General features: G+C 40.9%; 1 protein-coding gene across 7 annotated transcripts in view; it reads left to right on the forward strand.

The window, feature by feature from the left end:
• The window catches only part of slc2a9l2 (solute carrier family 2 member 9, like 2), a 117264-nt gene that overhangs the window by 43622 nt on the left and 53903 nt on the right, over positions 1 to 19739 (forward strand). For 6 of the 7 annotated variants that reach the window (XR_004574654.1, XM_034287380.1, XM_034287383.1 and 3 more), the window contains 3 exons: positions 10289 to 10433; positions 14173 to 14360; positions 15593 to 15703. Coding sequence is in view for 6 of the 7 variants with exons in the window: in XM_034287380.1 (XP_034143271.1) it covers positions 10289 to 10433; positions 14173 to 14360; positions 15593 to 15703 (444 nt within the window). In the remaining variant the exon portion in view is untranslated. The remainder of the gene's footprint in view (positions 1 to 10288; positions 10434 to 14172; positions 14361 to 15592; positions 15704 to 19739) is intronic. The other variant, XM_010880799.4, reaches the window with a different exon arrangement.

Genomic DNA, 19739 nt, shown 5'->3' on the forward strand with positions numbered 1-19739 from the left:
TGTTCCGCAAATCTTGGATGAGAACCTCTTTCCCTCAGCCAGGGCATTGAAAATGGGTTGTGGATGGGTATTCCAGCATGCCAATTACCCAAAACACACGGCCAAGGCAACAAAGGAGTGGCTCAAGAAGAAGCACTTTAAGGTCCTGGAGTGGCCTAGCCAGTCTCCAGACCTTAATCCCATAGAAAATCTGTGGAGGGAGCTGAGGGTTTGAGTTGCCAAACAATGACTTGGAGAAGATCTGCAAAGAGGAGTGAGACAAAATCCCTCCTGAGATGTGTGCAAACCTGGTGGCCAACTACAAGAAACGTCTGACCTCTGCCAGCAAGGGTTTTGCCACCAAGTACTAAGTCATGTTTTGTCGAATACTTATTTCACTCATTAAAATGCTAATCTATTTATAACATTTTTGACATGCGTTTTTATGGATTTTTTTGTTGTTATTCTGTCTCACTTTTCCTACCATTAGAATTATAGACTAATAATTTCTTTGTCAATGGGCAAACATACAAAATCAGCAGGAGATAATTTTTTGTTTTCCTCTCTGTACTTGGAGATCATAAATGGTCATTATAATTTCCTTGGCTGGCGTCTTGTTTAGCTAACAGGTCTTAAATTGACTAGTGAGAGTATAAATATACCAGTAGTTGTGGGTCGAGCAGTTACCCTAATAATAGAAACGTTTGCTGTTCTAGAGAACCTTGGCGCTGTGCTGAGACATGAAAGATTATTCCATAACCCAGCAATTTTTTTCATGGAGAATGATGAATGGCTAATAAGCAGTTTTAGGCTATAATTTATGCTGAAAGCTGTCAATTTATAGGTTGAGGGTCGCCACACCCTCGTAAATGAGGGTGTCCACAGCTTTATCTGATTTATCCTCCACAGCTTTATCAGATTTATCAACGTACGAAGACATCTACGCTACAGTTGTGTAAATTGGCATTCCTCCTATTTTGTAGCATTACTGCCTGTCATTTAAATAGATTTTTATTAGGATTTCATTAAATGGACATATACAAAATAGTCAATTGTATTTTTTTTTTTACTTGTTTCAACAAATTCTAAAAAAATTCAAACCGGAAGAGTGGTCCGTGCATATGTGTTCACACTCTTTGCTATGAAGCCCCTAAATAAGATCTGGTGCAACCAATTATCTTCAGAGGTTACATAATTAGTTAAAGTCCATCTGTGTACCTTCTAAGTGCCCCATCATCTGTCACATGATCTTAGTATATACACGTCTGTTCTGAAAGGACCCAGAGCCTGCAACACCACTAAGTACCATGAAGACCAAGGAGCTCTCCAAACTGATCAGGGACAAATTAGTGGAGAAGTACAGATCAGGCATGGGTTATAAAAATATATCAGAGCACCATTAAATCCATTGTTAAAAGTTTAAAGGAATATGGCACCACAACAAACCTGCTAAGAGAGATTTGCTGTTCACCAAAAGACACGTGGGAGAATCCCCAAACATATGGAACAAGGTACTCTGGTCAGATGAGACAAAAATGTAGTTTTTGGCCTTCAAGGAAATGCTATGACTGGGGTAAACCCAACACCTCTCATCGCCCTAAAAACACCGTCCCTACGGCATCATGCTGTGGGGTGAATACTTCACAAGTCACTGTGTGCCAACAGAAAAATCTAGCAGGGGTTACTTTACCTGTTGCTGGCATCAGATTCAAAATGTGCATATATTTTTCCAAAAACAATAGCATTTTTCTGGTTCAACGTTTGATATGTTGTCTGTGTACCATTTTCAATTCAGTTTAGGGATTAAATGATTTGTACAACTTTGCATTTTGTTTTTCTTTGCATTTTATGCAGCGTCCCAAATTCTTTGGAAACATTGTTGTATGTACTTAAGTGATGATGCTCAAGAGTGAGTGGTATATGTCCAATAAACCCATTCTAAAAGCCGTGTTTAGGTGTGATGAACATGAAGCTGAGTTTAGCAGTGGTATGCTGCCTAAATACAGCAAATGGTACAAACAGGTCACCAAGGCTTTTTTCTTCTCTCTGTATGGCTGCTAAGCAACTATATGGGAAGTCATTGTACAATTTTACTTTGAAATTATAATTTTCCCAAACAGACCTGAATGTTCATAGCGATGTGGTACACACCACTACATGAGCCAGTTTTGTCAGATATACAGTATCACTATATTTGTGTAAATGGTAATGGGTATACTATGGAATCTACCAGTTATGTATTCATTTCTCAATTCTATGTTTAATTTCTATTTTCTTATTCTACAACTCTGGAAAGAATTAAGAGACCACTGCATCTTTTTCTTTCCTTTTAAAAAAAAATGTAAAAGCAATGTTTTGAGTGAGGAACAGAAGTGTTCGATTTTCGTTTTTGACTTTTTTGGAAAGGAAAGAAAAAGGTGCAGTGGGCAAAAAATATTCCCGAGCTGTATAAAAACCACATTGAATTGCCTATTTGATGTTTTTTTTTCTACTATTTGTTTTTATTCTATTGTATTTTTATATTTTTATTTGTAAAGCACATTGAATTGCTTCTGTGTATGAATTGGGCTATATAAATAAACTTGCTATGCTCTACCAGGCCTGTGCTGCAGGCATTTTCAATAGTTGTTTACCGTTTTGTCATATTGATGTATTGAAGGCATATTCGGTTTAATCTTGAGATTGACTTGGCTAGTCAAGACATTTCTGGCCTAGTCCAATATCACGGTATGTTTGGATGTCATTGTCTTACAAACCAGGTTGTTCTTTACATTTCAAATTCCATTCTGCAGCTGTTGTCTTCTGAGACATAATTAGTCAGTTTCAGGGGCAGCCTTATATGGTCAAGCCAGAACACCTCCACTAGTTTCACAGGTTAGGCGGTATGCTGGGGATCTTGAGTTTCCCTCACTTTCATCTTCCATTACACTGGTATATTTTAATCTGTCCACGGTAGCGTTTTTTTCTCTCTGAAACTCTGCAAGCTGTTTTTGGTAATGCTTCAGCAGACTGTAAGCTGGCCGTCCAGTTTCTGATGCCAACCCTTAGGTTATGCCTTGCAGTATAGCCTTTGTAGCTCTCCTGGTAAAGTACCCCACGGATGTCGGCTGAAACTACTGGAGAGAGTTCTTGATCTGTCAGACTGGTTTTCTTCATCATTATGGTGAGAACGCTTCTGGTCATCTACCCCAGAGGTCTTTATTGTGCTTCCAGGCTGTTTGTGATTGCTGAGCCCACCTGGGCTTTTAATGTTCCAGACTGTTGTTTTGTAAACCATACTGTTGTTTTGGATATGTTCATGATGGATCTCAGATGATCCAGCGCCATAATGGCTTCTTTCACTTTTTTTGACACCTATTTGGCCATTATGTTGACATACACTACAGCCGACGCCAAATGCAAAGCCTAAAGTCGAGACTATGCATCCACAGCTATTTAATGCCTGCGCTTGTGATGTGACGAAACACACCTGACTAACCAAAGTCAAAAAAGGGCACGTATTACTACTTGGGGCACTATATTGGGGGACACCATTTGGGAGACCCCAATAGGATAAACACTAAAAGACATTGACACTTCCTGGCTCCGATCCTAAAAGACAGTGGTCTCAAAGCTACTGGGAATGAGCTCTCAAGGCCAATTCATCTCAGTGTGTACATCTGTGTGAGTGGTAATAGAGATGTGAATGCCTGTGTTAGCATTTGATTTGCGCGGATGTGGCTATGTTGCATGCTGTGTGGGTGTGTGGGTGTATGTGGTTTTAGTTTAAGCAGCCACACTCTGTGTGAGAATGAAGTGTGTACATTTGGAACGTGTGTGTGTGTGTATAAAGGCCTGGGGTGTTCAAATTCCAAACTGCTGGAATGTGTTCAAAACGTTGAGATGGATTTTGATCCCTAAAGGCATATCATTCCATGGACCGCAGAAGGAACTCAAGCATCTATTGATGCTCTGAGATTAATGCAGGTTGATGGTGGAGAGAGACACAGAGGGCGGGAGAGACAGAGATATTGAGCAGAAGTCAGGGTAAAGAGTGAAGGGTTGAGTGAAAAGGGTTTTTAGCCACTGTATAAGCTTGCTGGGCTGTTGCTTTTGCTCAGGCCACAGAAAATAATAGTAATTGCAATATAAATAACAAAGAGCCCTACCTGAGGCGGTTTTCACTTCACATACACAAAAACAAACACGCACACACATCAACACAAGCACAAAGAAAAGCACACAGACCAGGGGGTTTCCTAATTTAACTTCACACTGTTTTAGCTGTTTTAATTGCTTTTTCTTATTATTCAGTTGCTGTCCGTTGGCTGGGGTGATATTATGGCAAACAAGTGTGATGACAATCCATTGTTTTGACTGGACTGCAGATAACCACAGAGCCTTTCTCCCGGGGGGCAAAATCGGACAAGGGCCACTTCGGGAGAGAATCAGTGCATTCTCTCACAATACCTGTAAAGAATGGTGGATGTCTTAGTACTGAGCTGGTATAAACATTTGCACACACCAGGGAATTCTGCCGGAATAGATGGTGAAGCTTCATAATCCTCTTTTATAGGTCTCTACATCTCCCAGGGCTAAGAAAATGTCAGGATTCACCACGACAGGGATAGAATTCTGCTTCCACGAGTCAGCTGTCAATTACATCCCCAGAAGGAGCAGGGCGAGAAATAGTTTGGTGAAAAAAAGTGTTGATTTGTTACAGCCAGTGATGGTGCAAGGATGGGTTTTCTCTCTGCCCCACTGGATCTCCTGCTGTTGCATGAGAAACGACGAGATTGAGCACACGTTACTTTTTCACCAATCCCTTTTTCTTCTCACAGGAGTTTGAGGAAGGGGTCTGTTTTTTCTTTTTTTTTAGAGGAACTACAAACGTAACCCCTCTGGAGTCGTTCTAACTCTGAGACACTGATCTAAGTTTGGAAATCACGTTTTATCTGGCGCGGAAGCTCAAGGGAAGAAACCTGGTGGGAAATACATGGTCCCTGGTTCTTCGGAGATTACGCTGGCGCTTGTTGTAATTGTGACTGGGACAGTTTGAGCAGCCGGTAGCTAACCTAAGCTTCTCCGGACCAAAAGATTACCCCAGACCAAAAGCTCATCACAAGCTCTAAAATCCACAAGCAGAAAAACATTTTCCAATGACCTATAATACTCTCAGAGGGTGTACAGTGCATGTGAACAGATTTGTAGCTGATGGGTTTTGGGAACACATTTTGGCATTCAGTACACTTTGAATTAAAGGGCCTTGTCTCAAGAATAGCAGTATTTTTTACATATTCATCCACAGCCACTCAGTTTAACTCCAAATATTTTCAGCTTTTGCTCCCATTTATTTAACATGTTCTAATATGACAGTAATCGGAGGTAGTGCTTGCAAAACGACTCATTCCTTTATCTGATTTTGATTAAGAAAAATACCCCCAGTAACAACCAATTAAATTCCACCCAATGTGGTTGTGTGTGAGAATTCGTAATTTAATTGGAGAGTTTGTGTGGCAGAATATAATATCACATTTAATTATCTTTGATTCAAAAGAAATTCCAAGTTACCTTTTCACAACAAGTTCTTGACCGTGTCTTCGGCTGATTTGTATGTCCTGCCACCAGTAACTGGCAGAAGGCCAAGGCTTTCTGGTGACATTCAGAGAAGACATTGGCTCTGGCTGGAGCCTTACCACGAACGTGCCCCTCTCATCTGTTCATCCATCCCGAGGTTGTAGACATCCCTCTCCTCCTCCTTTTTAATGAGATGACACACCCCCACACTCACTGGTGACGAAAGGGTTGAAGGCAAGGAATGAAAAAATTATAAAAACAATTTGAGAATACATTTTCAATTGCACTCATGTTTTATGTATACTGAATTTGAAGTGGCTTTTTCCTCCCTGGTTGCGGATTTGTCAATCTGCTTCTGGCTTGCTACTTTAGCGAGGTGCTGTTTTTTTCAACTGTGTAATGATCCAGGTGAGAGGCCTGATTTGGTAACAGAAGTCTGTGTTTTATGGAAGCTGTCACATGTAGCTGAGATCAGGTCTCTGGAAGAAGCCATGGAAGAAACCTTTTTTAAAAAAAAAAATAATTCTGACTTGAAGACCATGTTTTTCTGAACCAGTCATAATCATTCCACATGAAAGGAAGAGAAATAACACGTTGTTTTGCTCATGGCCATAAATGTATTTCCCATGCTACAACTGACGGTCCTCAGTGAGCTGTTAAGCCCTTTTGAAGTCCATAACAAAAGATTTTCTTAGTTAGTTGACAAGCGCTTTGACTAAAAGTCAAGGGAATCCCCTGATTTATGACGCCACCCCCCTCGCCGGGTGATACTTCCCCAACATGCCTCGCCCTAAGGAGCTCCCAGCCCCACGCCAGCCAGAGGGTTAGTAAAGGTTTGAAACCTAGACTGTGGTGGACAGCTTGGTACTGTCAAAGTGGAACACGGCCGCTGGATTGCTTGCTTTTCCCAGTGATTTTACAGACTTTGTGAAAATAGCATCTAAAACCAACCCGAGTCGGCTAGAGGGTGAAGATGGCTGTTAAATATTGTGTGAATAAATAAGATGAGGAAGAATATCCCATTTCTTTGCATCATCTATGATTGAAAAAAAAGTAATTTCAGCTGACAGGATGCATCTCTAACTTTGTTCGCCCTTAGCTGTAATGCTGCAGGTTTAATGAAGGACCCAGGCGCAGGGAGAACTGAAAAGTAACAAAGACACTTCACATGAAACAGAAACAACTTTATAGAGGTACGAGAACCAAATAATGACAGACAAGATACACTTGGGAGGGAGGAACTTAAATAGGGACGTTTGTAAGGAACACGTGAGGGCAATAACAACAAACAGGCATCTGTCCACAAAATGTGGGAGAGAGGGCATTGGATCTCGCTGGCACAGAAGGCCTGTCATGTCAGGACGTGACACAAATAACCCTATTGGCAAGTTCTGATCCCTGCTGTAGCAATGGGGAGGTGTTAGGCATGTTCTTCCCCGCACATTTTTGATTCTGCAGTGAGGATATTGTCTCTTGTGAACAAGTTTTCTATATATTGGCAAATAATCGTGGTTGGATGTTTAGGAGCCAAATGAAAAGCTTTTTTAACCAATGCAATTTGGTTACCAATGTTCACCAAAAAGAGACATTCGTTAAGGAAAGACATCACTACAGCCTCCGTGAGTCAGTTGTCAGTCAGGCCACAGTGGCAGCAAACGGAGATGAGAGCCAAAGACACACAAAAACATGGAACCGAAATTCCCTTCGTCAACCTTAAAAAGTAGCTGAATTTGTCTCATAATAATAAGCTGCCCTGAAAATTTGCCCAAAATTTGGTGAATGGTGACAATCACCTAATTGGCAACACTATTCCGGCCAATGCTGCTTGTGGCGTCCCATGATCAATTCCTTTAGCCAGTCTTTTACTCTCTTTTTTTTAATCCACCCTGAAAATAATGAAACAACTTTTCACCAGAATGCTTTTTTTTGCGTCAACCATCGAGAATTGAAATTTGCAAGGATTGAACGCTGCCCTTAGATGTGTGGCTACGAGAATAATATAGAAGCTATCATCTATTTCAAAGGAGGAGACTCATAGCTAATGGCAACATCTGCCACTCGATGGCTCTGGTAAAAGGTCGGTAAAGAATTGCTGGAAGAATAAATCCCAGACTGTAGCTTTAAAGATAGTTAAATAACCATTGCTTCACCTTAAAAAAATAACCTCTGTGGGAGAATTTTAAATTACCGCTCTATTTTGCCAGGCAAGATCCACACATTTCACAACACAGCCATTCCCATTAAAAATAATTGAGCTTCATCCTTTCATTCTTTTCCCAGCCACCCACCCCCTTGGTTTGTGTGTTTAAACAGAAACCAATCCAATTTGTAGGAAGGGCAAAGGCAGACAGCTCGGGAATGCTTCAGTTTGTTTCAATGAGGCTACTAAACTATTGTTTTTCTAAACAGGGTCAAGGGTCCGTTTCCTGGTCCAGGTCGATTGTTGTTTTAGACAAAAGATTGTGTGTACTCACTCCTTGTATTTGTTTAGCTCACACATACTGTACCGAGGTCAAATAATTCAGAGCAAAACGTCACTACAATTCCATGGGATATCATTGGCAGAGAATACAAAACATCCACTGCTACATGCAAAACATGAAGCCAGTCAGATCCCCATACCACTGGACCACCTTGCCACCCCAGAACATTCTAGACTAGCATTTAGCGCTATCCTATTGAGGTTGGGGAGCGGGGGTCTTCCCAGGCGTCTCCTGAGTGGATACATACAGTACCAACCATCACCAGTCCGGAATCACGATCAGACTCACTGAACAGGTGCTGCGAGCGGTAGACCACGTATTGAGACAGGAATGCGCCGAACGTGTACAAAGTCTGCACACATTCATACGCTACAGGTGATGAGGATATAATATCCTAATTAATTTACAGTTGATCAACAGGCCTTACAGTTCCATGGAATGTATCTATCGAGATGTAGGGAGACGGGCTGAGGTTTGTGTGCAGTATGGTGACGATGTTTAGTTAACAGGTCGTGATGTAATCCCGCTAGCGTCTGCGAGACAGCTGGCCGGTTAGCCAGGGCCAGAGCATGGGGAAAGTGACGGCCTCACAGAGTCTGACGTGGCAGGTGCCTGCGAAGCCACTGCAAATAGGAAGAGGGAGTTTGGTTCCAGCGGTCGAAAGCAACAGGAATGATTTCTTTCTTTTGTTCTGTTTTAAGTGGGTGTGTGTGTCTGCTGTTCATTATGACCTGGAGGACTCCGTCTCCATTGAGTGTCCTACTGTCTGTCCAGGCTGACAGTGTCGTGGAAAAACCAAGTCCACAACGAGTAAAACAAAAAGCACTTCAACTCAGGAACTTGTGAATCTGATAGACTTTAATGAAAATCATACAAGAAAGACAGACATCAAAGCCAGACCCTTCTGCAGATACGTCCAAATTCTGAGTCCAGGATCATGGTTTTATACAAAATTTTACCCATAACGCCATCTGACCATCCCTTTTGGAAATCCCCTGGGATGGGGCCCTCTCCTTTGTTCTCCGTTTCTTCCCAAGTGCATAGCATCATCTTCCGCTTATCCGGGGCTGGGTCGCGGGGGCAGCAGTCTAAGCAGGGATGCCCAGACTTCCCTCTCCCCAGCACTTCCCAAGTGTCCTTAATTAAAACCCCTAACTCATGACAACCTTATGGTTCACTTTTGGGTCACACTTCGAATGAACTCAAGAAAAGCAACCTCATGGTTCATTTTTGGGTCACTTTTTCCAATGAACTCAAAAAGGCCAGAGTCATAAATGTCAGAGTCATAAATGTCTGAACACAGGAGGATGGCCACTCATGATGGCTCTCGGGACTTGATACACATATCATGATGATCATGCACTTTCCCTGAGAACTCACTGTCCCTGAGAGAGTGTGGCCGGAGTATAACATTCGAGAAGTCACTGTCAGTGTGTCTGGGTTGCAAATTGATATATTTCATAAAAAAAGTGATTAAACATGCATATTGATATATTCATAAAACGTGTGATTATATATGTTATTCGAAAATTCCCTCACAACAGCCTTGGGTTGGTCACTGTCTGATGCAGGGTTCCTGAACCTGAGGCACGCCAAAGCTTTGCATGAAAAACATACAAATCCAAATAGAGATACCATTGTAAGTGTCTGGTCAAGTTTATAATTTTTCATTGTTTTTATTTGTCTTCGTTTGGTAAAAAAACTGAGAACATGTTTTAAATTACATTGGTTTTCACTGCATGGTTGTGGTCTGCATTACATTGCAATATTATTTGAGATGAGGTTTTATGATGCTGCAGCACTTGGTTCTGCCCAACCTGCCTCTTCCTTCCCGTCACCACTAAACTGTGCTAATTAGCTTTCACACTGCTAGCAGCTGGGCAAGCCTTCCTTCATTATTTTATTAAGTTCTGAGCCAAAATGGCATCAGCATTTAGAAAATGGCAGTTCATTTACTGCTACTTGGACAGAAAATGGGTTTTAATTAAGTGCCAGGCTGTTTAGCTTCTCTGTTGTGAAACTGTTGTTTGTCAGACCTCAAGATTACAGCATCAAATTGAAACAAGACATGAGATGAGGCACACAGGTGTGTTTAAGAATTTATGTGGAGAAAACAAAATGAAACTACAGAGGGGAGTCGCAAGGTTGTGCAGTGCATTGCTAATGGAAACACATTTCCGTGTGGGGAAAATATCAAGACAGCATTCCTCAGTAGTTTGGAGGTCTTGGCGATGTCAAACTGTAGCATTAAAACATTTTTGTTCCCGTAGGAGGCCAGGTGGAACTTCCTGTTTGCTTTCCAGGCCCTGCCGGCCTTGTTGCAACTGTGTGTGCTACCGTTCCTCCCGGAAAGCCCACGCTTCCTGCTGATGGAGAGGAGGGACGAGGCTGGCGCAGAGAAAGGTGAGTTTGCTGGTAAATAAACACGAGGACGCACACACCGGTGTTTACGTTGCCTCAACACGTGTGGCCTGACGGGATTTGCTCATGCCCTGAGTCTCTTTCGGTATCGTCTCTCACCGCCTCACAAAAGAGGTCAGATGTTATCCAATGAGAAGGAACCGGAAGGCCCTGTTTTCAAATTAGGGTCCCTTTTCCCGACAAGCATACTTTAAGATGAATCCATCTCAAAATCGATGTGTGAAATTATAAAAAAACGAATGAAGTTGGCTGTATTGAATAGTTGAAACAGTAACTACCACATGGTTTTTAAATGGGTACATCTATTCCAAGCGAACAAACTCTTATTCAAAGTGTGTGTGGCACATTTCAGAACTGCATATACTTGATGAAAGGTGATTATGTTGAGGTGGGGAGATTTTGCCTAACCTTGGCTGTAAGATGTGGGATTTGATATTTACTAAATTACCTTCTTAGGCCCAAGGGGTTACAGTAATGACCAAGGACAATACGTTATATTAGTACAGACATTCTCATAATGTTTTCATCTGTGATTTCAATAAAAACATTTTAACCCCCTAATGTAAAAACAAAAATGATTCTAGTGTTTACTTTCCTAATTGAAGCTCTGCCTGTCAATTGTTTAGTTTATTAGTCTCCTGATTTGTTAAATGGCAACTTGGTATGGCTCTTCGGAGGGTGGCGAGTTGCACCCCACAGCCTGCCCTGCCGGACTAACAAAATGGCTGAAGGCCATCATCGTAGACTTCAGCCATCCACGCTATTGGCAGTTTCTGGTGCCACCATCTACAAGATCATAAATAGACACAGAGACAGAAGACATGTACCTACCTCCAGCCCATCGGACTGTTAAACCAGTTCCTACCTCCAGCCCATCAGACTGTTAAACATGTTCGTACCTCCAGCCCATCAGGTTGTTAAACTTTCTGTCTATGCTGAACCTTAATGCCTGGCTACATGCAAACTCACCCTCCGGCTGATTTTCACACACATCATACATTACACATTACACACACCCGGACCATGGACACAGAATTACTTCCACACACACACACTGTACACCTATCAAGGTCACGCTGGTCATTTGTGTAATGCATGAGCATTGGCCACTTTCCATTGATTTCTCTATTCTGTTTACTATATTTCAGTATTGGTAAAAGTTACATTCATTTGGAGTTAATCCTTCTTGATTTATATTATAGTTACTTCTTTTAGCTAACTGGATACTTTGGTAGCCAGTACACAAGCATATCGCTACACAAGTGACATAATCTGCTGTGGGTTACTGACTGGTGACAAGTGGAACTTTGTTGCATTATTTTGGGTTACTGTAGCTGTATTTGCTGGAGTTGATTACCAAACTATCATACTAAACAAAATGTGTGTGCCATATCCTAAGGTTGCCTTAAATAATTCTTAATGAGTGAAACTGCCATATTAATTTGGACTATTTAAAAGGACACCATTGCGCGTGCGATGGGACAGCACAATATGTGCTGACGTTATTTTTACATTTGCACTGTTCCCCCGGAGAGTTCAGTCACTTTGTGGCAGAAACATAGCATGGGCTAGCAAGGCCCACAAAAAAAAAAAAACACGTTATATTGGAAAGGAGGATTTTCTACTGTATGTCAGATATCCGTAAAGGATTGTTTGATCAATGGGGTCTCTGGAGAAATATTTTAACTGGCCTTTGGTGTTTGAAGTGATGATATAAATTATCCATGGAGACCCTTGAATGGACTGCCTTCTGCCTTTGTACACAGGAAGCTTCCCACCGCCGTGTTTCCTGGGAATTGTTAGTTCGGGTAAGAAGTGAAAGTTGAAGGGGGTTCTGTTTTGGATATATCTGCTTTTGACAGAATGGGGCTGAAAACGTGACATTATGATGACCAAGAATACGTTTATGCCTTTTTTTCTGTTAATACGGTGACGTATTTGCTTACCATTTTTCACACTCCAGATCAAGTAAAGCACACATTTCCATAATTCCCCATGCACAAATTGTTGATTGATAAGTACCTCTATTGGTCTGAAAAGATCCTGTTAAACATGTTACTTAACCTTGAGGTACAATACAATAACCTGTTCAGACAACCAGGTTTTATAATACTTTTTGTACTTCATGCTATTACATCACATTCCCAAGGTTCTTCATCTCACTTTTTTGTCAATATTGAACATTCTTAAACTTGATTTATTAACTTCTTCATTTTCATTTTAAAGTAAGTCCTACTAAAATGCCATCAACTACTTTCCTAACCGGTAGGTTTGTCTAGGCTCTTCTGAAAAGGTCACCTGTGAAAGCAGAAAAGTACCTGTGTGCAAAATGATAACCGCATAGAAACAGTCTGTTGTCAGATTGAATAGGTCAAATTAGCAATATTACAATTTACTGCATATAAGTGTTGCTGGAGACCAGAGATGTCCTTGGGAGGACCGGAGATAGTTGAGCATGTCTTGCGCATGTTAAAACCTAATATTTCCAGGGTGAATGGCATCCTATCATCACAGTTTAAAATCAACTTTAATCACTTGTTATTTTTGACTGGTTTAATATATGGTTGAACAAATAGGAACAAACATTTATAAAATACTCTATTGGCTGAGTGCTTCGGCTAACGCCTGTGAGCATCTCTAATCGAATACTGCGATTTATATGCTTTTGAAAACCACACCTTTGATTACCCTGATCTGTTAAAGATGTTACTCCTCATGTGTCTTTGGAAGACTGTGTCCGTAAGGCAAAGAGATGGGAAACTATAAGTGGTGGGGGAACAGAACAAACCAAGTCTGACTAGAACCATGTTGGAGATTGTTACATTACCACAATCTACAGCACAGTCTTGGACTGAACAACATTGCATTGTTTGCATTACAACCTCAAAGGAGTAACATTGTATTGGCCGTACATTTTCCTTAGGCATTAAGGTTGGCCTCAGGAAAATCATTATTAAATGATTGCAAAGTCTTACGTGCTTGCGGCCTGTGTCTTTTGTCGAGCGCTGTGTGACAATGGCGTTGTTCAGAAGCATTTGCACAAAATTGGAATTTCATCTCTGCTGACTCTTCTCTTGGGTTTCTCTTTTGCCTCTGAACATTGACTCGTTTTTATAGAGATCTCGCTGAGATACTTATGAAACACCGGCCTGGTAAGATCCACTAACATTATTTTTCCCAGAGCCTGCCTGGCTTCGATAAGGCCCGTTTGGCCTGTGTATCAGACCTGTGTGCTGGGAGACAACTCGGGTTCCCATATTGTCCGTTAACACACTGTCGTCCTGCTAAACCCAAAATAGGGTCTCCATGGGTATAATGTCACTGTTTATAATCTACCCTCAAGAAGGAAAAGACCAATGCCCAGCCATGTGGATGTAACAAGAAATATAAAGCCATGCCATAGCCCAAAATTAAATTCAATCCTCTTTTTATCTTGTTGATTGCAGTAGAGGGACTGGCACACCGAATTCTATCTTGCCATGAAATTAAAGCACAATTGATGCTGCTGGAAAAATGCTCCGCTTTGTGTCCTGCCCCCAAATGTTTTCCAAAAACACATGTTATTTTTATCTGTGAGATTTTCCAGAGAAACACATTGTTAGAAAGTAACTAAAGATGACAATTCTATAATAAATAAAACGTTGAACTTCAACTGGTTCTTAGTTGGACTGAAAGAGGAGTCACTGTGTTTGTGTTTCTCTGGTTAAAAGAGTAATGACTCTGTGTGTCTCAGCCTTCAGAGACTTCCTTGGTAAGGAGGACGTGTCGAAGGAGTTGGAGGAAGTGCATGCTGAGAGCCGGGCTCAGAACACCATGCGCATGGCGTCCATCACCGAGCTCCTGCTGAACCCCGCCGTGCGCTGGCAGGTCGTCACCGTCGTGGTTACCATGGCCTGCTACCAGCTGTGTGGCCTGAATGCGGTGAGCGCCAGCTGTCTCCTCTCTGACAGTGGAGCGGACCGGATTCTTAGAACGACATTTCTCCAGTTCACTTCAAGGTTCTGAATGACACAAGCCTTCAGAAATGCAAAACATCTGATGTCGATTTACCTCAGATTTGGTCATGAGTGCTACTTGGTAAATACTTATAGAGGCTCAATTAATCAATTGAATTGATTAATTAATGACAGACAGACAGAGTGACAGTAAAAGGTCTTTGTGACAGCTTCTGATGTAAAATTAGTTTTTTTTTATAATTTTAATGCAGTAAAATTGGATTTGGTCTTGGTGAATGAATCATTTGAAGTTTAGTGCTGCAAGATCGGATTTGGACTCGGTGAATTTTCCATTAGAATTTTATTGCTGTAAGTTTTTTATCTTGGTGAATTAAGGATTCGAAATTTAATCCGGTAAGATTGTATTTTGTCCTGCTTAATTAACCTTTCAAATTTCATTGCGGTAAAATCAGATTTGGTCTTGGTGAATTATCCATTAGAAGTTTAATGCTGCAAGGCTGTTTGATGGGATTTATGGGAGTATGCAGTGTGTTCCATGTATACTTCATGTACCCTGCATATTGCATGCCAGTCTTTTAGAGACCGATACGAAAAATGTCTTGTGCCACACAGTCACAGAACAAGAAACCTCCAGCATTATGAATGCATTAGCCCAGCGGTGACTGTGCTGCTTGACAGATCGACAACAGAGAATAAATTAGGTGCTAATGACAGAGCGTGGACACGAGGCTTCGTAATGAGAAGGCTTGAATAAGATCAATCCAAGGACACAGTTGACCAATAACAAAAAGGCACCTCATTAAATAGCTAATCCGATCTTTGCCCTGTAATCAGCGTTACATTTGCCTTTCATTTAGGCCCTTTAGACGGACAGGGTTGCCATTCAAAGGACACGGATGTATCCACAGAGATACACTATTTAAATGTTCTATTTAATTCCACAGATGTATTAACCACTGGTCTGTTCAGGAGGCATTTCAAATATGAATGTGTCATCATCACAAGTCGCTGACTTTGGAATGTCTTGAACAAAGCCAGAAATATCGCCGTTCTCTGTCTGCCAAAAATAAAAGGGAGATAGCAACACTCGTGACATTGGTGTATAATTTATTGATATCTATTTGTTTGTATGGATGTGGTGGAAAAGCCCCCCCCCCCCCTGTTAATAATTGGTTGTGGGTTGTTATCTCTCCGCAGATCTGGTACTACACCAATGGGATCTTGCGGGACTCGGGCTTTGCAGAGAATGTGATCCCATATGTCGTCCTCAGCACTGGCGCTGTAGAAACACTGGCTGCCATTGTCTCTGTGAGTACTACTTCTCAGACACTCTGAAAAACAACACAAATCTAACACCCGCGTATATGATTATTTAGCTATGGAAATTGGTACATCAAAAGGTGATTGCCTTTAAACAAACATATCGTTACTTAACACTAAGACTAACCTTAATCCTAACTTTACCCGCAACTTTAATCTGAATAACCTAACTTTGATGCCTAAACCTAACCTCACCCTAAACGTAATCCATAATGCCTAACCTTAACACACAACCTAATTTCCAAAAATGTTAGGAAGCTGTGTAAAATGTAAAGAGAAACAGGATGCAAATGATAGAAAATGGTACAAAGACAACATATCAAATGTTGAAACTGAGACAATTTATTGTTTGTAGAAAGATATATGCCCGCTTTGAATTTGATGCCAGCAACACTGTTCAAAAAGGTTGGGACAGAGGCAACAAAAGACTGGAAAAGTTGTTTAATGCTAAAAACCTAAACCTGGTGGAATATCAAACAACAAAATAGGTCAATTGGCAACAGGTCAGTAACATGATTGGGTATTAAAGATCATTCCAGAGAGGATAGGTTTGTCAGAAGTGAGGATGGAGAGGGGTTCACCACTCTGTGAAAGACTGCGTGGGCAAATAGTGCAACAATTTAACATTTATCAATGTAAAATTGCAAAGGGTTTGGGGATCTCATCATCTATGACACAGATTATGAAACGAAAAATATGGAGACCCCAAACTGTTGAGCAGCTGAAATCCTATATCAAGTATTTCACTTTCAAAACTACCGCAATTGGTCTCCTCAGTTCCCAAACGCTTACATGCTGTAGTATTGTGAAATGATGCAACACAATGGTAATCCTGTCCCAACATTTTTGAAACATGTTGCTGGCATCAAATTCAAAACGGGCATGTATTTTTTCCAAACACAATAACCTTTCTCAGTTTCAACACTTGATATGTTGTCTTTGTACAAATTTCAGTTAAATACAATGATAAATTATTTGCACATCATTGCGTTTTGTATTTATTTGCATTTTACGCAGCGCCCCAACATTTTGGGAAACGGGGTTGTATAACCCCAACCCCAATTGTAACATTTGCCCTAAATTTAACACTAAAGAGATACACATACAGACACACACACACTCTGTCACACACACAGTACAGTACACACTCACGCACATTTTCTCACATACACTGCCATGCTCAATAACATGCTCAGAGTTGGCAGGTCAGTGAATAGGAACAGGCTAGCTGTGAACAACAAGTAATTATAGTCGAGATGGGGTGGGTGGCTCGCTCCTGTTGCTACTCAGCAGACATGTGGTGAACAGTGTGTTCGGGGGCAGGGAATCATATTTTCTTGCTAAACTAGTCATGTAAAGGAATTGACCAAGTTCAAAACGACCACTGAAGAGCGGTCACATCATGCTGCAAATTAATTCTTATTAATGTTCCTTTTTTTTCCGGACCGCTTAAGCGGAGCCAGCCAAGAAGAGCAACCGACCGATCAACCGACCGACCCTTGTTAAATAGCGTAGTGGTTTAGAAAAGCGGACTTGTGAACTATAGGTCCCGAGTTCGTATCTCCTCGCAGGCGATGTGAAGTACGCGTTGTGAATTATTCCGTATTGACAAACTTCGAAATTGTATACGGTTATTTTGCGACTGTTTCTGGCATGGAAAACTTAATGTTCAGGCTTGCTAGCAATTGCAAGTGTCAGATATTGAATGCATGCCAAAGGTTTTTATTTGGCTCACTTGTGACTTACTTGACCTCAGTTCTGACTAACAAGGACAAAGGTGCTACACATCCTGACCAGCGAGGATGGTTCTGAGCACCCAACACGCTTATGTCCCCTCAAAATACATATACAAATACAAAAACCAATGCCTGGAACTCAGACATCTTTTACCAGCTTTATTCACAGACTATATTTCATAAGTAAAGCTGATTGACCGCAATTCCCCAGTATTTGTGATTGTTGAACCATATAAATTCTTCCATTACATTTCTATTGAGAATTTTCACAAATGTGAATTGGATTAAACCTGCAAGATCTTGCAAGCTTACATTAAACGCTGCATGGCTTTCTAGTGCAGCTTTCTTATAAGCTTCTGAGATCCTAAATGGTGCACCACATCCTGTGCAGTGTTTAATGTGAGCTTACAGTGCCAAGCAGCTTTGGGAGACTACAATTTTACTGCTTTTCTGGATCAACTGCATAATCAGAGATTGGAATGTGTGTCTTTAGTTATATATTCCCTCTTTGTTCCCAAACTGAGTATAAGCCATGCAAATTGGCCTCTCTCTTTCATCCAGGGTTAATTTGTTATACTTTTGGTTACAATATCTCACAGTTTATAGATGTTCAAGCAACCCTAACCCCAAATTATCCCAGACCCAAAATCTAACACTAGTCCAACTACACTCTCTTCCTTCCAAGCAAACCACCTCTACAAACAATGTATTGGTTAAGTTTAACTCTCCCTCTTCATAGTCTACTTCAGCATAATTTCCTACCTTTATTATTTTTGCTTTTTCCTTCATTGCGAAATGCAGCCTTAGCCAAGCTAGAGTTTTCTGTGCAATGTGTATTTGAAAATGGTTCATAGCAACTGCAAGCTGTGAATATAATCAACAGATTGGTTTCTGTTTTCTTCCTGCAAATGTGGCTTTTATACAATTTAAGTTATCAATTAAAGAGTAGAATCTCTGGAACAGATACATGTCTTCTGGTTTCCTCTAAAATTAAAACAAATCATCATTGTAGTAGAATGTGTAATGTGTAGAATTCTAAAACAATTTCAACCATCATTCAAGAGTTCATTGTCTTGCAGAGTTCATAAATAAATCATTCATGCATACTAAGTAGCTTTGAAAGACAGGAACATTTTCACATTTACATTCTACATCATTTAGAGCAAGTTACAGTAGTGAGTGCATACATTTGCATACTACAGTACTCCTTTTTCAACCTTGAGCCTTCCAGATATCAAACCCAAAACCTTGGTGTTGCAAACATCATTCCGATAATAACACATGCTATTTTGAAAATGATTTCATTTTGATTAGGGATTTCATCTTTTTTAGACTGCTATTATAAAAGTAATCTCTGTGGTTAAATGTTTGTTTCCCATTTTAGCACTACATTAATCATGATTAAGAGGATCAGTGAAATTCCAAATTTCTTCAGTGATGTAACACATTTTGGTGCAAATCAATCAATAATATATATTTTATTAAGCAGCCTTACATCAGCAGTTGTCATAACGTGCTCATACAGATATCCAGCTTAAAACCCTAAAGAGCAAAAGCAACAGCAAGAAATGTATGTACAGAGGCAAGGAGAGACTTCCTGGCATGGTCGGAACCTAGAAAGAAACCCAGACAGTAGTCAGACTCCTAGGGGTGACCAGTACTCTTCTGGCTGTGCCGAGTGAAATTTACAAGAGAATGAATCAATATTCTTGTATGTTCAGATTAACAGCAGGTCAATAAATATGCTAATGCACCTTCAGACTGGTTCTTCTAATCAAGACAATCAGACAAAGCATTTGGAGCAGTGTTGCCAGGCTAAGCAAACATTTCAAGCCCAATGACTGCTCAAAACCAGCCCAAAATGACTGAAAACCAGCCCAAATTCTGTTGGTACACAATTGTGACTATTTTACAAGTGATTTTCTCCGGGTAAGGGCGGGCGTAGGTTTTCTCCGGGTAAGGGTGGGCGTAGGTTTTCTCCGGGTAAGGGCGGGCGTAGGTTTGAGGATGATTGGAGCAGATTTTAGGGTGAAAGAGGCTGACTTAATCTATGCAGGTCTAGGTTCCTTGTAGGTAGACTGAGAACACATTCATTTTCAGCATTGACCTGGGAGCAATAGGGTCAACTGCTCTGAGATTTGATGGAGCAACATTTTGGTGATCAGTTGGGGGCTCTTATCACTAGCCTGTGTCCTGTGGCATAGTCAGCATCCAACTCCCTCCTCTCAGTTAGAAATGGCTGCGTTCATTTTATTAACATGGAGTTCTGTGTGATGTGCCATAAGTGG

The sequence above is a fragment of the Esox lucius genome, chromosome 17 (genome assembly GCF_011004845.1).
Source record: "Esox lucius isolate fEsoLuc1 chromosome 17, fEsoLuc1.pri, whole genome shotgun sequence".
NCBI classification, from domain to species: domain Eukaryota; kingdom Metazoa; phylum Chordata; class Actinopteri; order Esociformes; family Esocidae; genus Esox; species Esox lucius.